Source organism: Nerophis ophidion, linkage group LG01 (genome assembly GCF_033978795.1).
Source record: "Nerophis ophidion isolate RoL-2023_Sa linkage group LG01, RoL_Noph_v1.0, whole genome shotgun sequence".
NCBI classification, from domain to species: Eukaryota; Metazoa; Chordata; class Actinopteri; order Syngnathiformes; family Syngnathidae; genus Nerophis; species Nerophis ophidion.
In genome coordinates, this window is record NC_084611.1 from 51,098,361 (window position 1) to 51,121,017 (window position 22,657).

At 40.6% G+C, this 22,657-nt stretch overlaps 1 protein-coding gene and 1 long non-coding RNA gene across 10 annotated transcripts in view; one reads left to right on the forward strand and one right to left on the reverse strand.

The window, feature by feature from the left end:
* Positions 1-22,657, forward strand: part of LOC133556490 (ankyrin-2-like) — a 194,167-nt gene that overhangs the window by 75,666 nt on the left and 95,844 nt on the right. For all 9 annotated transcript variants that reach the window (XM_061906582.1, XM_061906518.1, XM_061906560.1 and 6 more), the window contains one exon: positions 19,518-19,616. In XM_061906582.1, the coding sequence (XP_061762566.1) occupies positions 19,518-19,616 (99 nt within the window). The remainder of the gene's footprint in view (positions 1-19,517; positions 19,617-22,657) is intronic.
* On the reverse strand, positions 15,006-17,052 carry LOC133556563 (uncharacterized). Its single transcript, XR_009807548.1, has 2 exons — positions 16,703-17,052; positions 15,006-16,220 (listed from the first exon to the last, which is right to left on the reverse strand). It is a non-coding gene; the product is annotated as an uncharacterized LOC133556563 (long non-coding RNA).

A 22,657-nucleotide genomic window follows, 5' to 3' on the forward strand; every position in this document is an offset into this window, starting at 1 on the left:
GGGTTGAAAAATGTGGAAGGAGTAGTCACCAGAAAAAAGGTGGAAATAGGGCTTTGGAAAATTAGGACTTCTGGAAAATCCTGGATTTTCTTCTTCCTGGATTAATGTAGTTGAAATTTACAGGATGGTAGAATGTGTTGAAGGTGGAATGGGTTGAATCAGATGAAACACGTGGGAGTTGTGGAACTTTGAAGAATGTCCCATTCATTTCAATAGGAATTTCCCAAACATTTTGGCAAAAGCGGGAATTTTTGGAAAATGGTAAAAAAAAACTTGAATGGTTTAAATGAGTTGAAATGGTTGGTGTTGGAATTTTTCAAATCGGAGGAGAAATGTTAAAGTAGTAACATTTTCAATTTAGAAATGGTATTACGGAATTCCTGGAATTTCGGGAATTTTTCCAGTTCAAAAAAATATTTTTTTTCTTGCTAATTAAGAGGAATGTTTTGGTTTAAGTGGGTTGAAAAATGTGGAAGGAGTAGTCTACAGAAAAAAGGGTGGAAATAGGGCTTTGGAAAAACGGAACTTCTGGAAAATCCTGGATTTTTTTTTTTTTTAACCTGGATTAATGTAGTTGAATTTTCCAGGATGGTGGAATGTGTTGAAGGTGGAACAGGTTGAATCAGATGAAAAATGTGGGAGTTGTGGAACTTTAAAAAATGTCCCATTCATTTCAAGAGGAATTTGCCAGAAATGTTGGCAAAAGCGGGAATGTTTTGAAAATGGTAAAAAACTTGAATGGTTTGAATGAGTTGAAATGGTTGGTGTTGGAATTTTTCAAATCGGTGGAGAAATGTTGAAGAAGTAGTAACATTTTCAATTGAGAAATAGTATTAAGGAATTCCTGGAATTTGGTGAAAACCGGGAATTTTTCCAGTTCAAAAAACAACCTTGTTTTTTGTGCTGATTAAGAGGAATGTTTTGACAGTTGAAGTGGGTTGAAAAATGTGGAAGAAGTAGTCTACAGAAAAAAGGGTGGAAATAGGGCTTTGGAAAACCAGGAATTCTGGAAAACCCTGCATTTTCTTTTTTTAACCTGGATTAATGTAGTTGAAATTTCCAGGATGGTGGAATGTGTTGAAGGTGGAATGGTTTGAATCAGATGAAAAATGTGGGAGTTGTGGAACTTTGAATAGTGTCCCATTCATTTTAATAGGAATTTCCCAAAAATTAAGGAAAAGCGGAATTTTTTTGAACATGGTAAAAAACTTTAATGGGTTGAAATGGTTGGTGTTGGAATTTTTCAAATCAGTGGAGAACTGTTGAAGTAGTAACATTTTTAATTGAGAAATGGTATTATGGAATTCCTGGAATTTCGGGAATTTTTCCAGTTCAATAAACAACTTTGTTTTTTGTGCAGTGTTATAACTTCACTTTTATCTTTACTTTTTACACCAAAACGTGTCCGTTCTCTCTTTTCTGTCTACACACTGTGTCTGCTTGTAAGTACTCAGTGTGCGTGCGCTGCCGAACAAGCTCCTCTGCTTGCAAAACCAGCAACGTCACGACATCATGCCTAGGAAGCGGTACTTTTCAAGCAGAGTATAGTACCGTTTTTGATGCATTAGTGCTGCGATACTATAATTGTACCGGTGTAGCGTACAACCCTACAATATACTGGAGTGTATATCAAACAAACATAACAATCAACAACAACAACAACAAGCTTAACTGTCCTGTAGGCACTGAGCTGCCGATACGTGCGTGCGCACGCACACACACACACACACACACACACACACACAAGTCCTTTTGTAGCCCTCACAAACAATCAGAAATCCGAAAATCCTCAACTTTAACAACCATATTGCGACAACAATTAACATTTGTGATAATTTGTAGAACGTTATGAAATGTCACACTTTCCTTCTTAACTGGCACAATTCCTGCGCCACACCACTCGCATTCCTCCCGTCACTCTCAGCCGTATCCGAAGGCGGGTCTACCGTTCCCCAACAGCTGTTCCTTGACACCCGCTCCCCTTCTCAACACCCATAGTGTGTGTGTGCGTGTGTGTGTGTGTGTGTGTGTGTGTGTCAAAATACAAATAGCTGTGTCATTGCACTGTAATGCTTCTAATGCTTGATAACAACTATTTGGACACTGCGCTGTAATTGGTCAGCTGACAGGAAGTAGCAGCTGCCCACCTCTGTTGTCCTAAGCAACCATGGCTTTGCTTTTTCTCAGCCCCAATCACACACACACACACACACACACACACACACACACACACACACACACACACACACACACACTATGGTCCGTATCCTGTCTGCAACATAAGAACGTTGCCCTTCATACTATCTGTCATGTGTCAGACGATCACATTTGAGCCCTTGTCAGGTGACCGAAAATAAGATTGAGTGACATTATTATATTTATACCCCAATGTGTGTGTGTGAGTGTGTGTGTGTGTGCGCACAAGGGTTGTATGGTATACCGGTACTATTATATTATCATAGTATTAATTAATCAAAAAGGGTACTATACTCTATTCATAAAGTACAGGTTCCCAATTATTATTATTGTGACATTGCGGGTTTTATGAGCAGCGCCCGCACACCGAGTACTTACAAGCAGACACAGCGTGTAGACAGAAAGAGGGAGAACAGACGCATTTTGGTGTAAAAAGTAAAGATAAAGGTGAAGTTATAACACCATAAAAGCCCTCAGGAAGAGGAGCTTTAAGACATGGCTAGCTAGCTAGCGCCTAACGTCCATCCACAGTGTTTTAGCTATTTGTGAATCACTACAGCTTATAAAACGAAGCGGCTAATCTATGGATTTTTCTTTGCTGACGGCCATATTAGAAAATAGTTTAAAAAGGTGTGTTGTTGTTTGTGCTATGGCGCCATCTTTTGGATAAGGTTGCGCACTGCAGGTGTTGCATTGTCCTTGCATTTAGTGCCTTTAGCCGGAAGTACGAGTGCCATTCAGTCGTTTAGCCGTCCATAGCGTTTTTCTACACATATGGATTCTTCATTCATCACTCCAAGCAACTTTTGTAAGTTTTATAATATAACTAAAACAATTCGAACTTACTAAACCGTACCATGTGTGATGTCTGTAGGGGTGTTTTCACACATATTTGTACGTGCTATCGTAATCAAGCGAGCGTCGTTAACTTTAGCTAATATGCTAACACCTTTACGAGTGTCTGTGTTGGTATTATTAACATACAATGAATATATGCATATACAACGTTAGCACACAGGCTATGTGTTTGCATTTTAATGTTAGCATGCTGACGTGTTATGCTAGGTCTGTAGCTCATTTTGTACAGTTACACCTAAAACTCACGCAATCAGACACTCGACATCATTTTAAAAGTACCGCGGCTTCCGGTGACCCCCAGCCAGAGGTCCAGGGCACAGATAACAGGCCCATCAAAATTTCCGCGGTGACGTTTTCGTAAATTTAATGAGGAATTTCTGAAACTGAAACAAATTGTAAGTCTGAGACTAAATGTGACCAATGTAAGTCTGAGACTAGATGTGACCAATCTATGTCTGAGACTAGATGTGACCAATCTAAGTCTGAGACTAGATGTGACCAATCTAAGTCTGAGACTACATGTGACCAATCTAAGTGTAAGGATATATATGACCAATCTAAAACTAAGACTAGATGTGACCATTCCAAGTTTAATACCAGAACTGACCAATCTAAGTCCAAGACCAGATCTGACCAATATAAATCAAAGACTAGATCTGACCAATATAAGTCTAAGACTAAATCAGACCAATCTAAGTCTAAAATAGATGTGACCAATTTCAATCAATCAATCAATCAATGTTTACTTATATAGCCCTAAATCACTAGTGTCTCAAAGGGCTGCACAAACCACCCCGACATCCTCGGTAGGCCCACATAAGGGCAAGGAAAACTCACACCCGGTGGGACGTCGGTGACAATGATGACTATGAGAACCTTGGAGAGGAGGAAAGCAATGGATGTCGAGCGGGTCCAACATGATACTGTGAAAGTTCAATCCATAATGGATCCAACACAGTCGCGAGAGTCCAGTCCAAAGCGGATCCAACACAGCAGCGAGAGTCCCGTTCACAGCGGAGCCAGCAGGAAACCATCCCAAGCGGAGGCGGATCAGCAGCGCAGAGATGTCCCCAACCGATACACAGGCAAGCAGTACATGGCCACCGGATCGGACCGGACCCCCTCCACAAGGTAGAGTGGGACATAGGAGAAAAAGAAAAGAAACGGCAGATCAACTGGTCTAAAAAGGGAGTCTATTTAAAGGCTAGAGTATACAAATGAGTTTTAAGGTGAGACTTAAATGCTTCTACTGAGGTGGCATCTCAAACTGTTACCGGGAGGGCATTCTAGAGTACTGGAGCCCGAACGGAAAACGCTCTATAGCCCGCAGACTTTTTTTGGCCTTTGGGAATCACTAATAAGCCGGAGTCCTTTGAACGCAGATTTCTTGCCGGGACATATGGTACAATACAATCGGCAAGATAGGATGGAGCTAGACCGTGTAGTATTTTATACGTAAGTAGTAAAACCTTAAAGTCACATCTTAAGTGCACAGGAAGCCAGTGCAGGTGAGCCAGTACAGGCGTAATGTGATCAAACTTTCTTGTTCTTGTCAAAAGTCTAGCAGCCGCATTTTGTACCAACTGTAATCTTTTAATGCTAGACATGGGGAGACCCGAAAATAATACGTTACAGTAATCGAGGCGAGACGTAACAAACGCATGGATAATGATCTCAGCGTCTTTTGTGGACAAAATGGAGCGAATTTTAGCGATATTACGGAGATGAAAGAAGGCCGTTTTAGTAACGCTTTTAATGTGTGCCTCAAAGGAGAGAGTTGGGTCGAAGATAATACCCAGATTCTTTACCGTGTCGCCTTGTTTAATTGTTTGGTTGTCAAATGTTAGAGTTGTATTATTAAATAGAGTTCGGTGTCTAGCAGGACCAATAATCAGCATTTCCGTTTTTTTGGCGTTGAGTTGCAAAAAGTTAGCGGACATCCATTGTTTAATTTCATTAAGACACGCCTCCAGCTGACTACAATCCGGCGTGTTGGTCAGCTTTAGGGGCATGTAGAGTTGGGTGTCATCAGCATAACAGTGAAAGCTAACACCGTATTTGCGTATGATGTCACCTAGCGGCAGCATGTAGATGCTGAAGAGTGCAGGGCCAAGGACCGAACCCTGGGGAACTCCACACGTTACCTTAACGTAGTCCGAGGTCACATTGTTATGGGAGACACACTGCATCCTATCAGTAAGATAAGAGTTAAACCAAGACAGGGCTAAGTCTGACATACCAATTCGTGTTTTGATACGTTCTAATAAAATATTATGATCGACGGTATCGAAAGCAGCGCTAAGATCGAGGAGCAGCAACATAGATGACGCATCAGAATCCATCGTTAGCAATAGATCATTAGTCATTTTTGCGAGGGCTGTCTCCGTGGAGTGATTTGCCCTGAAACCGGATTGAAAGGTTTCACATAGATTGTTAGACGCTAAGTGTTCATTTAACTGCCCCGCAACGATTTTTTCGAGGATTTTTGAAATAAAGGGAAGGTGAGACACCGGTCGGTAGTTTACCATGAGGTCAGGATCGAGGTTAGGTCTTTTAAGAAGAGGATGAATAACCACTTTTTTGAATGCTAGGGGAACAGTGCTCGAGGAAAGTGATAAGTTTATAATATTTAGCACTGATGGACCTAATAATACAAAGCGCTCCTTGATCAGTTTCCCAGGAAGAGGGTCAAGTAAACATGTTGTTTGTTTTATTCCATTTACACGTTGTAACAATTCCTCTAATGTTATTTCCTCAAAACGAGAGAAACTATTTTGGAGGGCAGTATCCGCCGTATATACCATCGTATCAGTGTTAATAGAACCCCGTTGTAGCTGGGACGCATTGTCTTTAATCTCCTTTCTAATGACTTCAATTTTCTTACTAAAGAATTGCATAAAGTCATCAGCTGAGTGGGTGGAGCTACTGGAGGGGGTCCCTTGTTGGGTTAGCGATGCTACTGTACTAAACAAAAATTTAGGATCGTTTTTATTACGGTGGATGAGATTTGACTAATATTTAGCTTTAGCTAAGGTAAGCATGTGTTTATAAGTTATTAAACCATCACTCCATGCTTGATGGTGCACCTCAAGTTTAGTCGTGCGCCATTTGCGTTCCAGCTTTCTACATAATAATTTCTGAGCTCTAGTTTCGCGCAGGGTGTCGTTAAAGTTGTTAGTGAGGTTATCAATAGAGCCCACATATTTTGGGAATGGTGCTATTACCGAGGGCAGTAGGTCAGCAAGAGTTGTCGTTGTGGCTGTATTAATGTTGCGGCTGCTATAGCAGTTATTATTATTATTAGTTTGACGAACATGCGTCTGAACCTCGAATTTTATAAGGTAATGATCGGACAATACTTTAGTATACGGGAGTATCGTAACTTTAGAAACGGTGATACCCCTGACAAGCACTAGGTCTATCGTATTACCGTTGCGATGCGTGGGTTCATTTATTAGTTGTGTGAGACCACAGCTATCAATTATAGTCTGGAGCGCTATGCACGGTGGGTCCGATGGGGTATTCATATGGATATTAAAGTCCCCCATTATGATTATATTATCGGTGTGTGTCACTAGATCAGCAACGAACTCTGAGAAGTCATTGATAAAGTCCGAATAGGGCCCTGGGGGGCGGTAGATAACAGCCATGTGTAGAGGGAGCGGTGTGACAGACTTCATAGTAAGCACCTCAAACGATTTATATTCATCATTTATGTTAGGACTAAGGTTAAAGTTTTCGTTGTATATTAGTGCGACCCCCCCACCCCTTTTAAGCGGACGGGCAATATGCGCATGTGTAAAGTTAGGAGGACATGCCTCATTTAGCGCAAAAAAGTCGTTTGGTTTAAGCCAGGTTTCGCTGAGACCGATGACGTTAAGATTGTTGTCTCTGATAATATCATTAACTAACAACGTTTTGGGAGACAATGATCTTATGTTTAAAAAACCTATATTATAGGAAGTGGGCTGTTTTAGGGAATTTTTTATCAAAATATCCGTAGTAGCAATATTAATAATGTTGTGTTTATTATGCCCAGTGCATTTAGTATAATTACGACCATATCTAGGAATTGATACGACGGGAATTTTCCGGTTGTTTGATTGTTGCTTTGATAAACTGCACGCATCATGGTTAGCCACCTCAGTAACGGGGATTTTCCGATTGTTTGTTTGTTGGTTTGATAATCTGCACGCATCATAGTTAGCCACCTCGGTAAAACACGTGTCCAACTCTGAAACACTCAAAGCAGAAAAAACTTGTTCTAATTTAACAGACTCCTTACCCAGACCAGTAGTCTCGCATCTTCCATTTAAATGCGGCTGCAGAATGGAGGGAAGTGGTGTTCTGGTGGGATTAGCCTTCTGCTTTGTTTTTAGCCCCGCTCGACATCCGCGTTTCCGATCACACCGCTGGCGTCTGCTCCGTAGACGGCCCCCGCTGCTACTATACTCCCCTGCTTCACAGGCCGCTGGATGTAGCCGCCGAATTATTCCCATGCTAGTTAGCACGTCGAACAAGCACGCGTCTATAAGTCCAAAACGGCCCGATATGTCCACATCCAGAAGTGTCTAGCGGTCGTACGTGATCACGGAGTGACCACGATGTGAGCCAGCCATAAAGTTTGTAGAATTGTCAGGTATTTCTGCCAAATGTTCCATCTTTAGCAGGAGCTCCGCCATGTCGCAGACCGTCCGGGCGCCGCCATCTTGGATTTAAGTCTAAGATTAGATGTGACCAACCTAAGACCAGGTCTGACCAATCTAAGTCTAAGACTAGAATTGACCAATCGGAGTGTAAGGATAGATCTGACCAAACTTAGACTAGATGTGACCAATCTAAATCTAAGACTAGATGTGACCAAACTATGACCAGGTCTGACCAATCTAAGTCTAAGACTGGATTTGACCAATCTAAGTCCAAGACTAGATGTGACCAATCTAAGTATAAGGATAGACCTGCCAAATCTGAGACTAAGACAAGATGTGACCAATCTAAGTGTAAGACTAGATGTGACCAATCTAAGACTAGATCTGACCAATCTAAGACTAAGACTACACGTGACCAATCTAAGACTAAGACTAAATGTGACCAATCTAAGACTAAGACTAGATGTGACCAATATAAGTTTGAGACTAGATCTGACCAATCTAAGTCCAAGTCTGAGAGCATGAACTGATGAAGTCTACATGGATCAGAGGCAAAATATCTTCCAAGACCAACCAACCAGTCTGGTTGTGGTCCATAGACCACCCTGAGAAGTGACAAGTTGTGTCCTACTAACAGTGTCATGGTGCATGAGTTCAGATGTTTTGAGCAGAACACTAATTGCTCGCTAGAGTGCGTCATAGTTAAAGTTGGGTAGGTTTTTGAGTCCTAAAATTCCGACATCAGCTTTACAGACGCCACCTGATTGATTGATTGAAACTGGTATTAGTAGATTGCACAGTACAGTACATATTCCGTACAATTGACCACTAAATGGTAACACTTCAATACGTTTTTCAACTTGTTTAAGTCGGGGTCCATGTTAATCAGTTCATGGCAGCTCAGCAGGCAGGGTGGTGTGGTGTGGTGTGGTGGTGAAAGGTCCACGGTCACACTCTGGTGACTACGCTTTCTAAGTATTTTGTTACGGTCCTGTGCAGTATGGCGAGCAGGTGGCGTGTTTACTTAGGCAGGTGGATGGATTATGGCTCATGTTGCTGTGATTAGCAGACATGGTGCAGTTAGTGCTTCCAAGGAAATTATCTCAATCATGAAGCACTCTGCACTATTACACAGCCATTATCTCCCTCTGGTCAGCTGACTCAGGCATCAGCACTCATCATATTATGCAACACAAACCTGCAATCTATACTGTATATCAGGGGTCACCAACGCGGTGCCCGCGGGCACCAGGTAGCCCGTAAGGACCAGATGAGTAGCCCGCTGACCTGTTCTAAAAATAGCTCAAATAGCAGCACTTACCAGTGAGCTGCCTCTATTTTTTAAATTGTATTTATTTACTAGCAAGCTGGTCTCGCTTTGCTTGACATTTTTAATTCTAAGAGAGACAAAACTCATAGAATTTGAAAATCCAAGAAAATATTTTAAAGACTTGGTCTTCACTTGTTTGAATAAATTAAAAACCTTTTTTTTTTTACTTTGCTTCTTATAACTTTCAGAAAGACAATTTTAGAGAAAAAATACAACCTTAAAATTTATTTCAGGGTTTTTAAACACATACCTTTTTACCTTTTAAATTCCTTCCTCTGCTTTCCTGACAATTTAAATCAATGTTCAAGTAAATAATTTTTTTTATTGTAATGAATAATAAATACATTCCAATTTAATTCTTAATTTTAGCGTCTGTTTTTTTGACAAAGAATATTTGTGAAATATTTCTTCAAAATAATTTTGATTGAAATTCAAAATGATTCTGGCAAATCTAGAAAATCTGTAAAATCAAATTTAAATCTTATTTCAAAGTCGTGAATTTCTTTTAAAATTTTTGTTCTGGAAAATCTAGAAGAAATAATGATTTGTCTTTGTTAGAAATATGGCTTGGTCCAATTTGTTATATATTCTAACAAAGTGCAGATTTAATTTTAACCTATTTAAAACATGTCATCAAAATTGTAAAATTAATCTTAATCAGGGGCTTCACGGTAGCAGAGGGGTTAGTGCGTCTGCCTCACAATACGAAGGTCCTGCAGTCCTGGGTTCAAATCCAGGCTCGGGATCTTTCTGTGTGGAGTTTGCATGTTCTCCCCGTGAATGCGTGGGTTCCCTCCGGGTACTCCGGCTTCCTCCCACTTCCAAAGACATGCACCTGGGGATAGGTTGATTGGCAACACTAAATTGGCCCTAGTGTGTGAATGTGAGTGTGAATGTTGTCTGTCTATCTGTGTTGGCCCTGCGATGAGGTGGCGACTTGTCCAGGGTGTACCCCGCCTTCTGCCCGATTGTAGCTGAGATAGGCGCCAGCGCCCCCCGTGGCCCCGAAAGGGAATAAGCGGTAGAAAATGGATGGATGGATGGATCTTAATCAGGAAAAATTACTAATGATGTTCCATAAATTATTTTTGGAATTTTTTTCAAAACGATTCGAATCAGCTAGTTTTTCTAAATTTTTTCGGTTGAATTTTGAATTTTTAAGGGTCGAAATTGAAGATAAACTTTGTTTCAAAATTTAATTTATATTTCTTTCGTGTTTTCTCCTCTTTTAAACCGTTCAATTAAGTGTTTTTTTCATCATTTATTCTTTACAAAAAACCTTCCGTAAAAGGAAAAAAACTGTATGACGGAATGACAGACAGAAATACCCATTTTTTATATATATATATATATATAGATTTATTTATAAAGGTAAATTGAGCAAATTGGCTATGTCTGGCAATTTACAAACCCCATTTTCATATGAGTTGGGAAATTGTGTTAGCTATAAACGGAGTACAATGATTTGCAAATCAGTTTCAACCCATATTCAGTTGAATATGCTACAAAGACAACATATTTGAAGTTAAAACTGATAAACATTTTTTTTTTGCAAATGATCATTAACTTTATAATTGGATGTCAGCAACATGTGAAAAAGAAGTTGGGAAAGGTTGCAATAAATACTGATAAAGTTGAGAAATGCTCATCAAACATTTATTTGGAACATCCTGCAGGTGTGCAGGCTAATTGGGAACAGGTGGGTGCCATGATTGGGTATAAAAACAGCTTCTATGAAATGCTAAGTAATTCACAAACTAGGATGGGGTGAGGGTCACCAATTAGTAAGCAAATTGTTGAACAGTTTTAGAACAACATTTCTCAACGAGCTATTGCAAGGAATTTAGGGATTTTACCATCTACAGTCTTTGGAAGTGGGAGGAAGCCGGAGTACCCATGGCAACACTAAATTGGCCCTAATTTGTGAATGTGAGTGTGAATGTTGTCTTTCTATCTGTGTTAGCCCTGCGATTAGGTGGCGACTTGTCCAGGGTGTACGCCGCCTTCCGCCCAATTGGGGCTGAGATAGGCGCAAGCGCCACCCGCAACCCCAAAAGTGAATAAGCGGTAGAAAATGGATGGATGGACCATCTACAGTCCGTAAAATCATCAAAAGGTTCAGAGAATCTGGAGAAATCACTGCAAGTAAGCGATGATATTACGGACCTTTGATCCCTCAGGCGGTACTGCATCAAAAACCGACATCAGTGTGTAAATGATATCACCACATGAGCTCAGGAACACTTCATAAAACCACTGTCAGTAACTACAGTTGGTTGCTACTTCTGTAAGTGCAAGTTAAAACTCTGCTATGCAACGCAAAACCCATTTATCAACAACACCAAGGAAGGCTGCTGGCTTGGCTGGGCCGGAGCACATCTAAGATGGACTGATGCAAAGTGGAAAAGTGTTCTGTGGTCTGATGAGTCCACATTTCAAATTATATTTGGAAACTGTGGACGTGGTGTCCTCAGGAACAAAGAGGAAAATAACCATCCGAATTGTTATAGGCGCAAAGTTCAAAAGCCAGCTTCTGTGATTGTAAGGGGGCGTATTAGTGCCCAAGGCATGGGTAACTTACACATCTGTGAAGGCAAGATTAATGCTGAATGGTCCATACAGGTTTTGGAGCAACATATGTTGTCATCCAAGCTGTCAAAGTTATTTGTTGACGGACCCCAAGATGCAGAGATGGAGGCAGGCATGGAGTGAGCAAACATGATTTTAATATAAATACTAAGACAAAACCAAACAAAGGGTTCAAACCAAAAGCGTGCACGTGGGCGGATTAAAAAAAAAGGCCTAGCGTGGAAGCTAACAGGTATCTAGCAGAAAACAGAAAAACTGGAAACAGCTAATGGCTAACAAGAAAACAAAAAGCTATGAGAAAACAAACTACAAATAGCTAACAAAAACAGCTTACCGCTACGACGACCAGGACAAGATGTAGCACGACAGGTAATAGCTGAAATGATGCCAGACACGACAGGTAGCCAAGACACAAGAGTGACATGAGGCAAGAACAATACAATGATCCAGCAACTGACACAAGACAAAGGATGTACAAATAGGAGCCGGCTGATTGGCAACGGGTGTGGCCAGATGCCAATCAGCCGCAGCTGAGGGGGAACACAGCACTCAGGGAACAAGACAGGAAGCTGACAAAATAAGAGCACTAGACAGGAACTAAGGACAGGAAATACTAAAAACACTGAGGAGGAACACAGCACTCAGGGAACAAGACAGGAAGCTGACAAATTAAGAGCACTTGACAGGAACTAAAAGACAGGAAATACTAAACACAGGAAACAGACAAATGCAGACGAAAAAACTAAAACATAAACAAACTGTCAGGGGCAAGCCTGACATAAGCAACGTTATCATGGACGCTCCTGCTTTTTTCAGCAAGACAATGCCAAGCCATGTGTTACAACAGCGTGGTTTCGTAGTAAAAGAGTGCGGGTACTTTCCTGGCCTGCCTGCAGTCCAGACCTGTCTCCCATCGAAAATGTGTGGCGCATTATGAAGCGTAAAATATGACAGCGGAGACCCCGGACTGTTGAACGACTAAAGCTCTGCATAAAAAAAGAATGAGAAACAATTCCACTTTCAAAGCTTCAGCAATTAAGTTTCCTCAGTTCCCAAACGTTTATTGAGTGTTGTTAAAAGAAAAGGTGATGTAACACAGTGGTGAACATGCCCTTTCCCAACTACTTTGGCACATGTTGCAGCCATGAAATTCTAAGTTAATTATTATTTGCAAAATAAAAATAAAGTTTATGAGTTTGAACATCAAATATCTTGTCTTTGTAGCATATTCAACTGAATATGGGTTGAAAAGGATTTGCAAATCATTGTATGCCGTTTGTATTTACATCTAACACAATTTCTCAACTCAAATGGAAACGGGGTTTGTATTTAAGTGTGTATCAAACTGGTAGCCCTTCTTATTAATCAGTACCCAAGAAGTAGCTCTTGGTTTCAAAAATGTTGGTGACCCCTGCTGTTTATATATATATATATATATATATATATAAACATACACTATATTGCCAAAAGTATTTGGCCACCTGCCTGCCTTTTACTCACATAACTTGTATACACACACTCACTTATATACACACTTTTATATATATACACATATAACCACGCACATATTTATAACACATTTATCCCCCCCACAAACACACACACACACACACACACACACACACACACACACACACATATACACGTCAGTGAGTGCGGTGAGGTACATGGCTGGTGAGGCACTGACTTCATCACAGTCAGATTTATAAACATATGAACCCTAAAGAGTATCTTATTCACCATTTGATTGGCAGCAGTTAACGGGTTATGTTTAAAAGCTCATACCAGCATTCTTTACAAATACAAACTGTAACACACAAAAAAGCACATTTAATTGAAAAAACGTTATTATGGTCTTACCTTTACTTATAAATGAAGTCAAATGTGCTGCTCCTGCTTCGATTGAAAGTCCAGTTTAGAATACTGTTTTATTTTAGATATGTAATCCTCCGTGTTAAAATTCCAGAGGAGAGGAAAAAATAAACACACGCTGCTCACTGTTGCCGCTTGTTGTCACTTATTCTGCAGCCGAGTAGTCGCAAGAATGATCCCTGGGATCACTAGCGCCCTCTACCACCAGGAGGCAGGAGAACAGGTGCCTCACACAGTGCGTCTTCGCAGCCGTTTTATGTTTGCCCAGCACAAGAAATACGTTACACACATACAGTTGTTGACAAAATACCCTGTACATTATATACCTCAGCTAACTAAACTGTGGAAATGTATAATATAATTCATATTGCAATACGGTCTCACTGCACAGCAGACAGCAGTTAGCCGAGTCATTGCGCAATCCATGCTGAGGCTCAACTGGCTGCTGACACACCGCAAGTCTCTTCTCAGTATTTGAACGACAATTGTGAAAATTCAGCGGTTTTGAATAAAAATGATCTAAAACTGGTGAAGTGAAATGGAAAATAACTTTATAAAGTACAATTACTGGATAAATATAACAATTTAATTAATATTTTTTCTTTTTACATTTTTTTTCTTTCCATGATGGCACGTGAGGCACTGCCTCACCTGCCTCCCCTGACTGCACGTCACTGATACACGGATACCTACACACACACACACACACACACACACACACTTGTATATACACATATACCCACAGAAACACATATATATACACATATACCCACGCACACACTTATACATACACATATACCCACACACACACACTTATACATATACAATACACCCACACACACACACACACTCACACACACACTTATATATACACGTATACCCCCACACACACTTATATATACACATATACCCACACACACACACAAACTTATATATACACACGTATACCCACACACACACTTATATATAAACATGTATACCTACACACACATATATATATATATATATACAATAAAAACACACACACACACACACACACACACACACTTATATATACTTGTATACCCACACACACACTTATATATATACACATACCCCCACACACACACACAAACTTATATATAAACATGTATACCCACACATATATATATATATATATATATATATATATATGTATACCACACACACACACTTATATATACACACGTATACCCACACACACACTTATATATATACATATACCCACACACAGTGTACATGTGGGTGTAAGGGTGTGTGTGGGGGGCTAAAACAGGTATACCGTAAGGGTGTGTGTGGGAGGAAAACACAGGTATACTGTAAGGGTGTGGGGGGGAAGAGGTATACCGGGAAAGGGTATGTGTGTGGAGGGAAAACAGGTATACAGGTTAGGGTGTGTGGGGGGGGAACAGGTGTACAGGTCACATGGACATTAAATATGATGATTGGAATATCTGTGTGTGCATTAGAGAAATGAAGCTTTTACTTACAGCTCAGAGGAAAAACAGATTTATTGTGTGTGTGTGTGTGTGTGTGCTCCATATTCATATTCATATTTGCATGACTCAGCTGTCTTTATGAGATCATAATGTGAGGATTAGTCAAATAGTTGTTATGGTTACATTGAATCTGTCAGTGATTTTGCTTATTTGTGTGCGTGTGTGCGTGCGTGCGTGTGTGTGTGTGTGTGAGGATTTTCTGGTGTCCTTTTGAATGCATGCTGGCATTCTTTGCAGTGCTGATAATGTTGCACTAAGCTGAAAGCTGCAGCGCTGCAGGTTGTAATATGACAGGATATCATTCATGTGTGCAGCAGGATCATCTCTGCAGATGTTTGGAAGCTGCTTTCACTACAACGCTAACACAATATTGCTGACTCACTGGTTATCACATTCTAGTACCAAAATATTGCTGACTCGCTGGTTATTACATTCTATCCATCCATCCATCCATCTTCTTATGCTTATCTGCAGCCTAAGCAGGGAAGCCCAGACTTCCCTCTCCCCAGCCACTTGGTCCAGTTCCTCCCGGGGGATCCTGAGGCATTCCCAGGCCAGCCGGGGGACATCCTCTTCCAAACGTGTCCTGGGTCTTCCCTGTGGCCTCCTCCCGGTCAGACATGACCTAAACCAGCTCATCTGGCATCCTCTCCATGTGGAGGGGCAGCACCTTTACTTTGAGCTCCTCCCGGATGACAGAGCTTCTCACCCTATCTCTAAGGGAGCGCCCCGCCACCCGGCAGAGGAAACTCATTTGGGCCGCTTGAACCCGTGATCTTGTCCTTTCGGTCATAACCCAAAGCTCATGACCATAGGTGAGGATGGGAAAGTAGATCGACCGGTAAATTGAGAGCTTTGCCTTCCGGCTCCGCTCTTTCTTCACCACAACGGATCGATACCGCGTCCGCATTATTGAAGATTCCGCACCAGTCTGTCTGTCGATCTCACGATCCATTCTTTCCCCACGGGGGACAGCGTGGCGAAGTTTGAAGAGTCGCCGTGCCAGCAATCTGAGGGTTACTGGTTCAATCCCCACCTTTTACCATCCTAGTCACGTCCGTCGTGTCCTTGGGCAATACACTTCACCCTTGCTCCTGATGGATCCTGGTTAGCGCCTTGCATTGCAGCTCCCGCCATCAGTATGTGAATGAACGCTGCAGTTGCGCCTGGACAGGTGCCTGTCGGTACATGTCCGCTGCCTCCAGAGTCCTATGAGCCAAAAGAAACTGTTAGGACTCCTTTAGCTTGACGGCATCCCTCACTGCTGGTGTCCACTAGCGGGTTCTACGATTACCGCTCCGACAGGGACCAACAACCTTGCGGCCACAGCTCCAAACTCTCTGACAGGAGACTGCCAGGCGTTCCCAGCAGACCTTCAAATGCGTTTGGGCCTGCCAGGTCTTACCAGCATCCTCCCCCACCATCACAGCCAACTCACCACCTGGTGGTGATAGGTAGAAAGCTCCGCCCCTCTCTTCACCCGAGTGTCCAAAACATGAGGCCGCAAATCCCATGACTCAACTTGAGATGTCACTCATAAATATTTGAAGTGATTGAACGTGGATGCGCAGTATTGACACGTGTGACTACTTCTAAGAACATTATGAGCACTCATACAGTCGCCCTCTTTCAGGGTTGCCCTCCTTTTCCTTGGGAGAAGGTTGACATTTCCATGTTTAGGCGCTACTTACCCTGTGACGCTGCAGAAAAGATGGCACAGTAAGGTGACACCCCTCTTGGCATTTAAGTAGCTTCACTTATGCGCAGGCTGAGCGTGTGGAGAAAGTGGTTCTGGCAGCAGAAGAGTTCAGTGCCAGCCTGATCTTCAGAGCAAGCGGGCACGGGGAAGTAGAGAACTGGACTGGACTGCAACTTTGGACCTAGAGAACTTTGTTGATAGTCACTGTGGGAAGGCAGGAGAGAAGTAGAGAGAGCTCGGTTTAAAAAAAACAAAAGAAGGAGCAAGCAATTGTTTGAGTAAAGAGAAGAGAAGTTTACATTAAAGTCATTTTTCTTTTAGAGAAGAATGGAAGAAGAGGAAGATGAGGTGATTACACTTTTATTATTTTAATATTTCTCATTTCGCCTGCTGTTTTTTGCTGTGTTGACGTAATACTTTGTTTGTATTGTTTATTACTTTGTTTTGATTTGTTAATACTTTGTTTTTATTGTTTATCAATTAGTTTTGATTTGTTAATACTTTGTTTTTATTGTTTATTACTTTGTTTTAATTTGTTAATACTTTGTTTTTATCGTTTAATACTTTTTTTAATACTTTGTTTTGACTTGTAATGCATTGTTTTGACTTCTTATACTTTGTTGTGACTTGTTGATACTTTGTTGTGACTTGTTAATATTTTCTTATGACTTTTAAGTACTTTGTTTTGACTTGGTGTACTTTGTTCTGTTTTGGGCGTTTAGTGCTTGTGCCTCGCAATAAGAAGGTCTTGGGTTCGATCCCAGGGCTCGTGATCTTTGAACATTGTTTTGACTTCTTATACTTTGTTGTGACTTGTTGATACTTTGTTGTGACTTGTTAATATTTTCTTTTGACTTTTTAGTACTTTGTTTTGACTTGGTATACTTTGTTTTGTTTTGGGCGTTTAGTGCTTGTGCCTCGCAATAAGAAGGTCTTGGGTTCGATCCCTGGGCTCGTGATCTTTCTGTGTGGAGTTTGCATGTTCTCCCCGTGACTGCATGTGTTTCCTCCGGGTACTCTGGCTTCCTCCCACCTCCAAACATGCACCTGGTGTTTTTAGTACTGCCTTGTTTGGCAACACTAAATGGTCCCAAGTGTGTGAATGTTGTCTATCTGTGTTGACCCTGTGATGAGGTGGACACTTGTCCAGGTGTACCCCGCTTTCAACCTCAGTGCAGCTGGGATAGGCTCAAGACCCGCCGGGAACCCGAGAGGGACAAGCGGTAGTAAATTGATGGATACTTTTTTTTTAATTTTTACTTTGTTTTGATTTATTACTTTGTTTTGATAAATTACTTTGTTTTGTCATTACTTTGTTTTCATATATCACTTTGTTTTGCTTTATTTTTGACTTTGTTTTGATTTGTTATTACTTTGTTTTGATTTTGTGTTACATTGTTATGATTTATTATTACTTAGTTCTGACTTATTCTGACTTTGTTTTGACTTATTACTTTTTTATTTTGTATTACTTTTTTTATTTTGTATTACTTTTTTTGATTTCTTATTACTTTGTTTTGACTTGTTTTGACTTTGTTTTGACTTCTTATTACTTTGTTTTGACTTCTTATTACTTTGTTTTGACATTAACTTCCACCATGTAAAGGCAGGGGATGATGTTTGTGTTACGAGTGGAACATCAAGACTAGTATCAATTTATTTCCACGAAGCCTAAGTGGCATAGCCACAATTTATTTCCTGCCTGTCATGTGATCCACCAGACGTGGACTTATGCTCTTTACCTAGTTCTCTTTTTACTGTCAATACGAGCAGACCGTGTCTACATGTACTAATGCAGGGATTCTCAAACCGTGGTGCCACTGGTGGTACGCAAACTCCCATCGAGTGGTATGCAAAACAATCACCTGATTACAGTACAGTGTTTTATTTACTGTTCAAACTGTGTGTAGTGTTACAGTGGCCAACAATAATAAATATGCTTGTTTAATAAAACCTCTGACTTGTTTTTAATGAATACCTAGGCCTGAAACACTACTGTATTTTAATCTTGGTCACTAGTAACCCTTGTGTAATGTTCATATTGTTGTTACTCAGCCAGCGTTTGTGGGTCTGATGGACCCGTTGCATTTTGTGGCTTTTAATGCCTCGCAATCAAACACTTTTGTGTTAAAATACTGAACAGATGTTTACCTTATCCCAATAAACATCTGTAACAATAACAACAATATGAATGTTGCACGGAAAATATCTCTGCTAGTTTCTGCATCCGACAGGGATTCTTCTTTTGTGTTTCTGCACCTGCGGTTCCCACACAAGGTTACAGTGTTGTTTTTCAATACTGTCTGCTCTCATTTTCTCTCACACATTTGACCCTCTGGTGTTCTGTGTACCTACACACTGTCCTCTTCCTGTCTAGGCCTGCTGTGTGTGTGTGTGTGTGTGTGTGTGTGTGTGTGTGTGTGTGTGTGTGTGTGTGTGTGTGTGTGTGTGGTACAATGAACATCAATTTCCGCAGTGGACCCGGTCATCTTATATGTAATAGAAAAGTGTAGGGGGGTATGGTGTGTGTGGTCATTAAATATGTATTCTGATGTATGTTCTTCACAGAAAATGAGCCAAAGTCAGTGAGTCTCAGTTTGAAAAAGTCATTAATTGTATCATTTTTCTTTCAATCAAAAATGAAAACTTGTGGTACTTGCTGAAAAATGTTTGCCAACCACTGATCGAAAGCATTTCAAGCACAACTCATCCCTGACACGCATTGCACATTGTATGTACTATTAAATACCACATATTTGTTACAACCTTGATATTAATTGTACTTTGTGTGTTTGTTTACCTCCCAGAATGGATTGAATGCGTTGCATTTGGCAGCCAAAGAGGGACACCAGGATCTGGTGGAGGAACTGTTGGACAGAGGAGCACCTGTTGACTCGTCCACGAAGGTATGTGTGTTACCTGTACACAACATAGCACAGCACTATCATGTTGTAGCGACTCTTAATGGAAGTATGTTAGTTTCAAAGGGGAGGAGGTCACATTGGAGCCGTGACAGCAGCAAGTGTCGGATAAGCTACTTGTTATGTGACTCTCTTAACAGCCAGATAGGTTTAACAGCCAGCAGGGGGGCTGCCGCCATGTCCTTGCATTGGCACCACTCTCACCTTTGGCATTAGCTTTTCAGGAAACATCTTGAGATACGTTTTGTTTCAGGTCAACAACATTTGCAGCTGGAGGTTTATACCCAATAAGACATTTTTCATTGCACCCACTTAAGTTTTAGTTTGAAGTTAATAAGTATTAGCCGTACTGGACTATAAGCCGCAGGTATTTACGTTATGAAATGAGTTATTTACATGGAAAGGTTTATTTACATATCTTAATTGTTTCCAAACGGTGTCTAATACGGCAGTAAAACGGCTGATCGAACCAAACAGAAGTCGTTGTCATAGACCCACTAGCTGCAGAAAGCTAGTTCTCCTATGTTTTAAAAACAGAGGTGTCAAAACTACAGAGTAAGGGTCATGATGTCTTGAGTTGATAAGGAGTTTGGCCGTAGATAGATTTCCACTCTAAAGGCCTTAGTGGCCACATGCGTGGACAGCACCTTTTAGCTCTTATTTCCAAAATCGTGTACACTACTGAATTGGGAGCTTATGGCCACTTATGTGGACACTTATACTGCCACCTGGTGGTGTCAGGAGAGGATAACACAATGGAATTTGGAAAAAAAAAAGTGTAAAAATAAGAATTAGCATGTACTTATGGACTAAAGTACATCATATTAAAAGATGATTCTTAGTTTTGATTCTAATTAGGCTCCAATGAGCCCAAACAGCGAAGATAAATTTAAAAAAGCATGTATACAAACCGTTTGGGCCTTAAGAGGTTAAGTTAATTGGTATAATCCTGCTTTGTTACCATATTGTGGAGTATTTCGGGTCTATGACCACGTATCGTGCATTGAATTAAATCAAGCTCAGTATTAACTTATAGAACCCAATGCAAACATCCTTCCCTAGTCATAGTGCAAATAAAAAATAAAAAAATCTAACCAACACAAAATGCCAACAAACACGGTTGCACATAGCACAATATAACACAATTTGTGGATATTATCGAAAAATGTCTTAAACAAAAGTAAAAATTACACATTTACAAATCCATTACAAAGCATGATGGGAAAAATGCAAAACACTCTCCACACTTTTAGATGTTTGGCGCAATTTAGATGCTTGATATTTCTAAGTGATTTCAAAACCTTGAGGTCGCCACAGAATTAAACAAGGTAGGAGTCAAACTTTTACATACTCTTAATATCCAATTATATTAATTGTACATCGATTATAGTAATATTATAATATCTCTCTATATATATTTAATACATACTAATACATATATACATCTATACACATATATACATATGTGTGAGCGTGCGTGTGTGTGTATGTGTATATATATATATATATATATATATATGTTACTTTACTTGCAGTCAGCTTTTGGCCCTCGGCAAAAATTTTTTTAGCTCACTGCTGCCCCACGGCAAAAAGTTTGGACACCTCTGATCTAACCAGACTCAATAACTCCACGGTGACGTTTTGGTGAATTTACTGAAACATTTTTGAAAGTGAAACAATACAAAAAGAATATAATTGTAAGTTAATAATACTAACACAAACACTTGGAAACGTGTTAGCATATTAGCTAATGCTAGCGACGCTAGTTTGATAACATTCCGATAGCATGTACAAGCTCTATCAGGTTGTCTGCTCACAACATGGCAAACCCAGGTCCGTGTCTACAGGGCTATTGTGATCTACATGGGTCAGAGAGCTGGACCCTCTATCGGAAAAACATCAGGACCCTGAGGAGGTTTTACTAGCGTTCCAGGAATAGCAACAGCAACAATGATGGTGTGGCACGTGCCGACCTTCCAAGCATGGAAGCAGTCATTGCCAAGAACCAGTTGCTCTTCCAAGGTCATTTACACCCAGAGGAAGACTCATTTCTCCTCAAACAGACCCTTTTTGTTCGGTTCTTGGCTAGTGAGGGAACCCCAGAGAGGGCTGAAAGAGCAGTTTAAACAACTACTCCAACAGAGCAGGATCCCTGTGGACAACTGGGAGGCCCTAGCAGCGACCCGCTCAGCCATTGGTGCTCAGAAAGTCCAGCACGAGCAGCAGAGAAGAATCGCCAATTAAGACATCGTCTTTTGCAACCTGGTCCACTTCCAACACAAGACTTCCCCCACCTTGGACTCCACAGTCCTCAGCAGGCACACAGACAGAGTCCGCTAGCTCAGAAGTGAATAATGGAGAATGGATCCTTGTTTTCGAGGCTGCTATGATGAACATGTAGTACCTCGGGTTGTATGGTATACTGGTACTAATAAAGTACTGCGGTACTAATGATTAGTTAAAAACTATACTATACTGCCTTATACGTATCATCTAGATACATAACATGAATATATGTAACATGTAGATACATAACATGTAGATGCGCTTTGAGTACCTTGAAGGTAGAAAAGCGCTATACAAGTACAACCCGTTTACCACCTATAATGCGTAACATGTAGATGCATAACATGTAGATGCGTAACATGTAGATGCGTAACATGTAGATACATAACATGTGGATACGTAACATGTAGACACATAAGATGAAGATACATAACATCTAGATACGTAACATGTAGATGCATAACATGTAGATAACATGTAGATAGATAACATGAACATACATGACATGAAGATACATGACATGTAGATACATAACATGTAGATGCGTAACATGTAGAAGCATAACATGTAGATGCGTAACATTTAGATGTGTAACATGTAGATACGTAACATGTAGAAGCATAACATGTAGATGCGTAACATCTAAATACGTAACATATAGATGCATAACATGTAGATACATATCATGAACATACATGACATGAAGATACATGACATGTACATGCATAACATGTAGATAC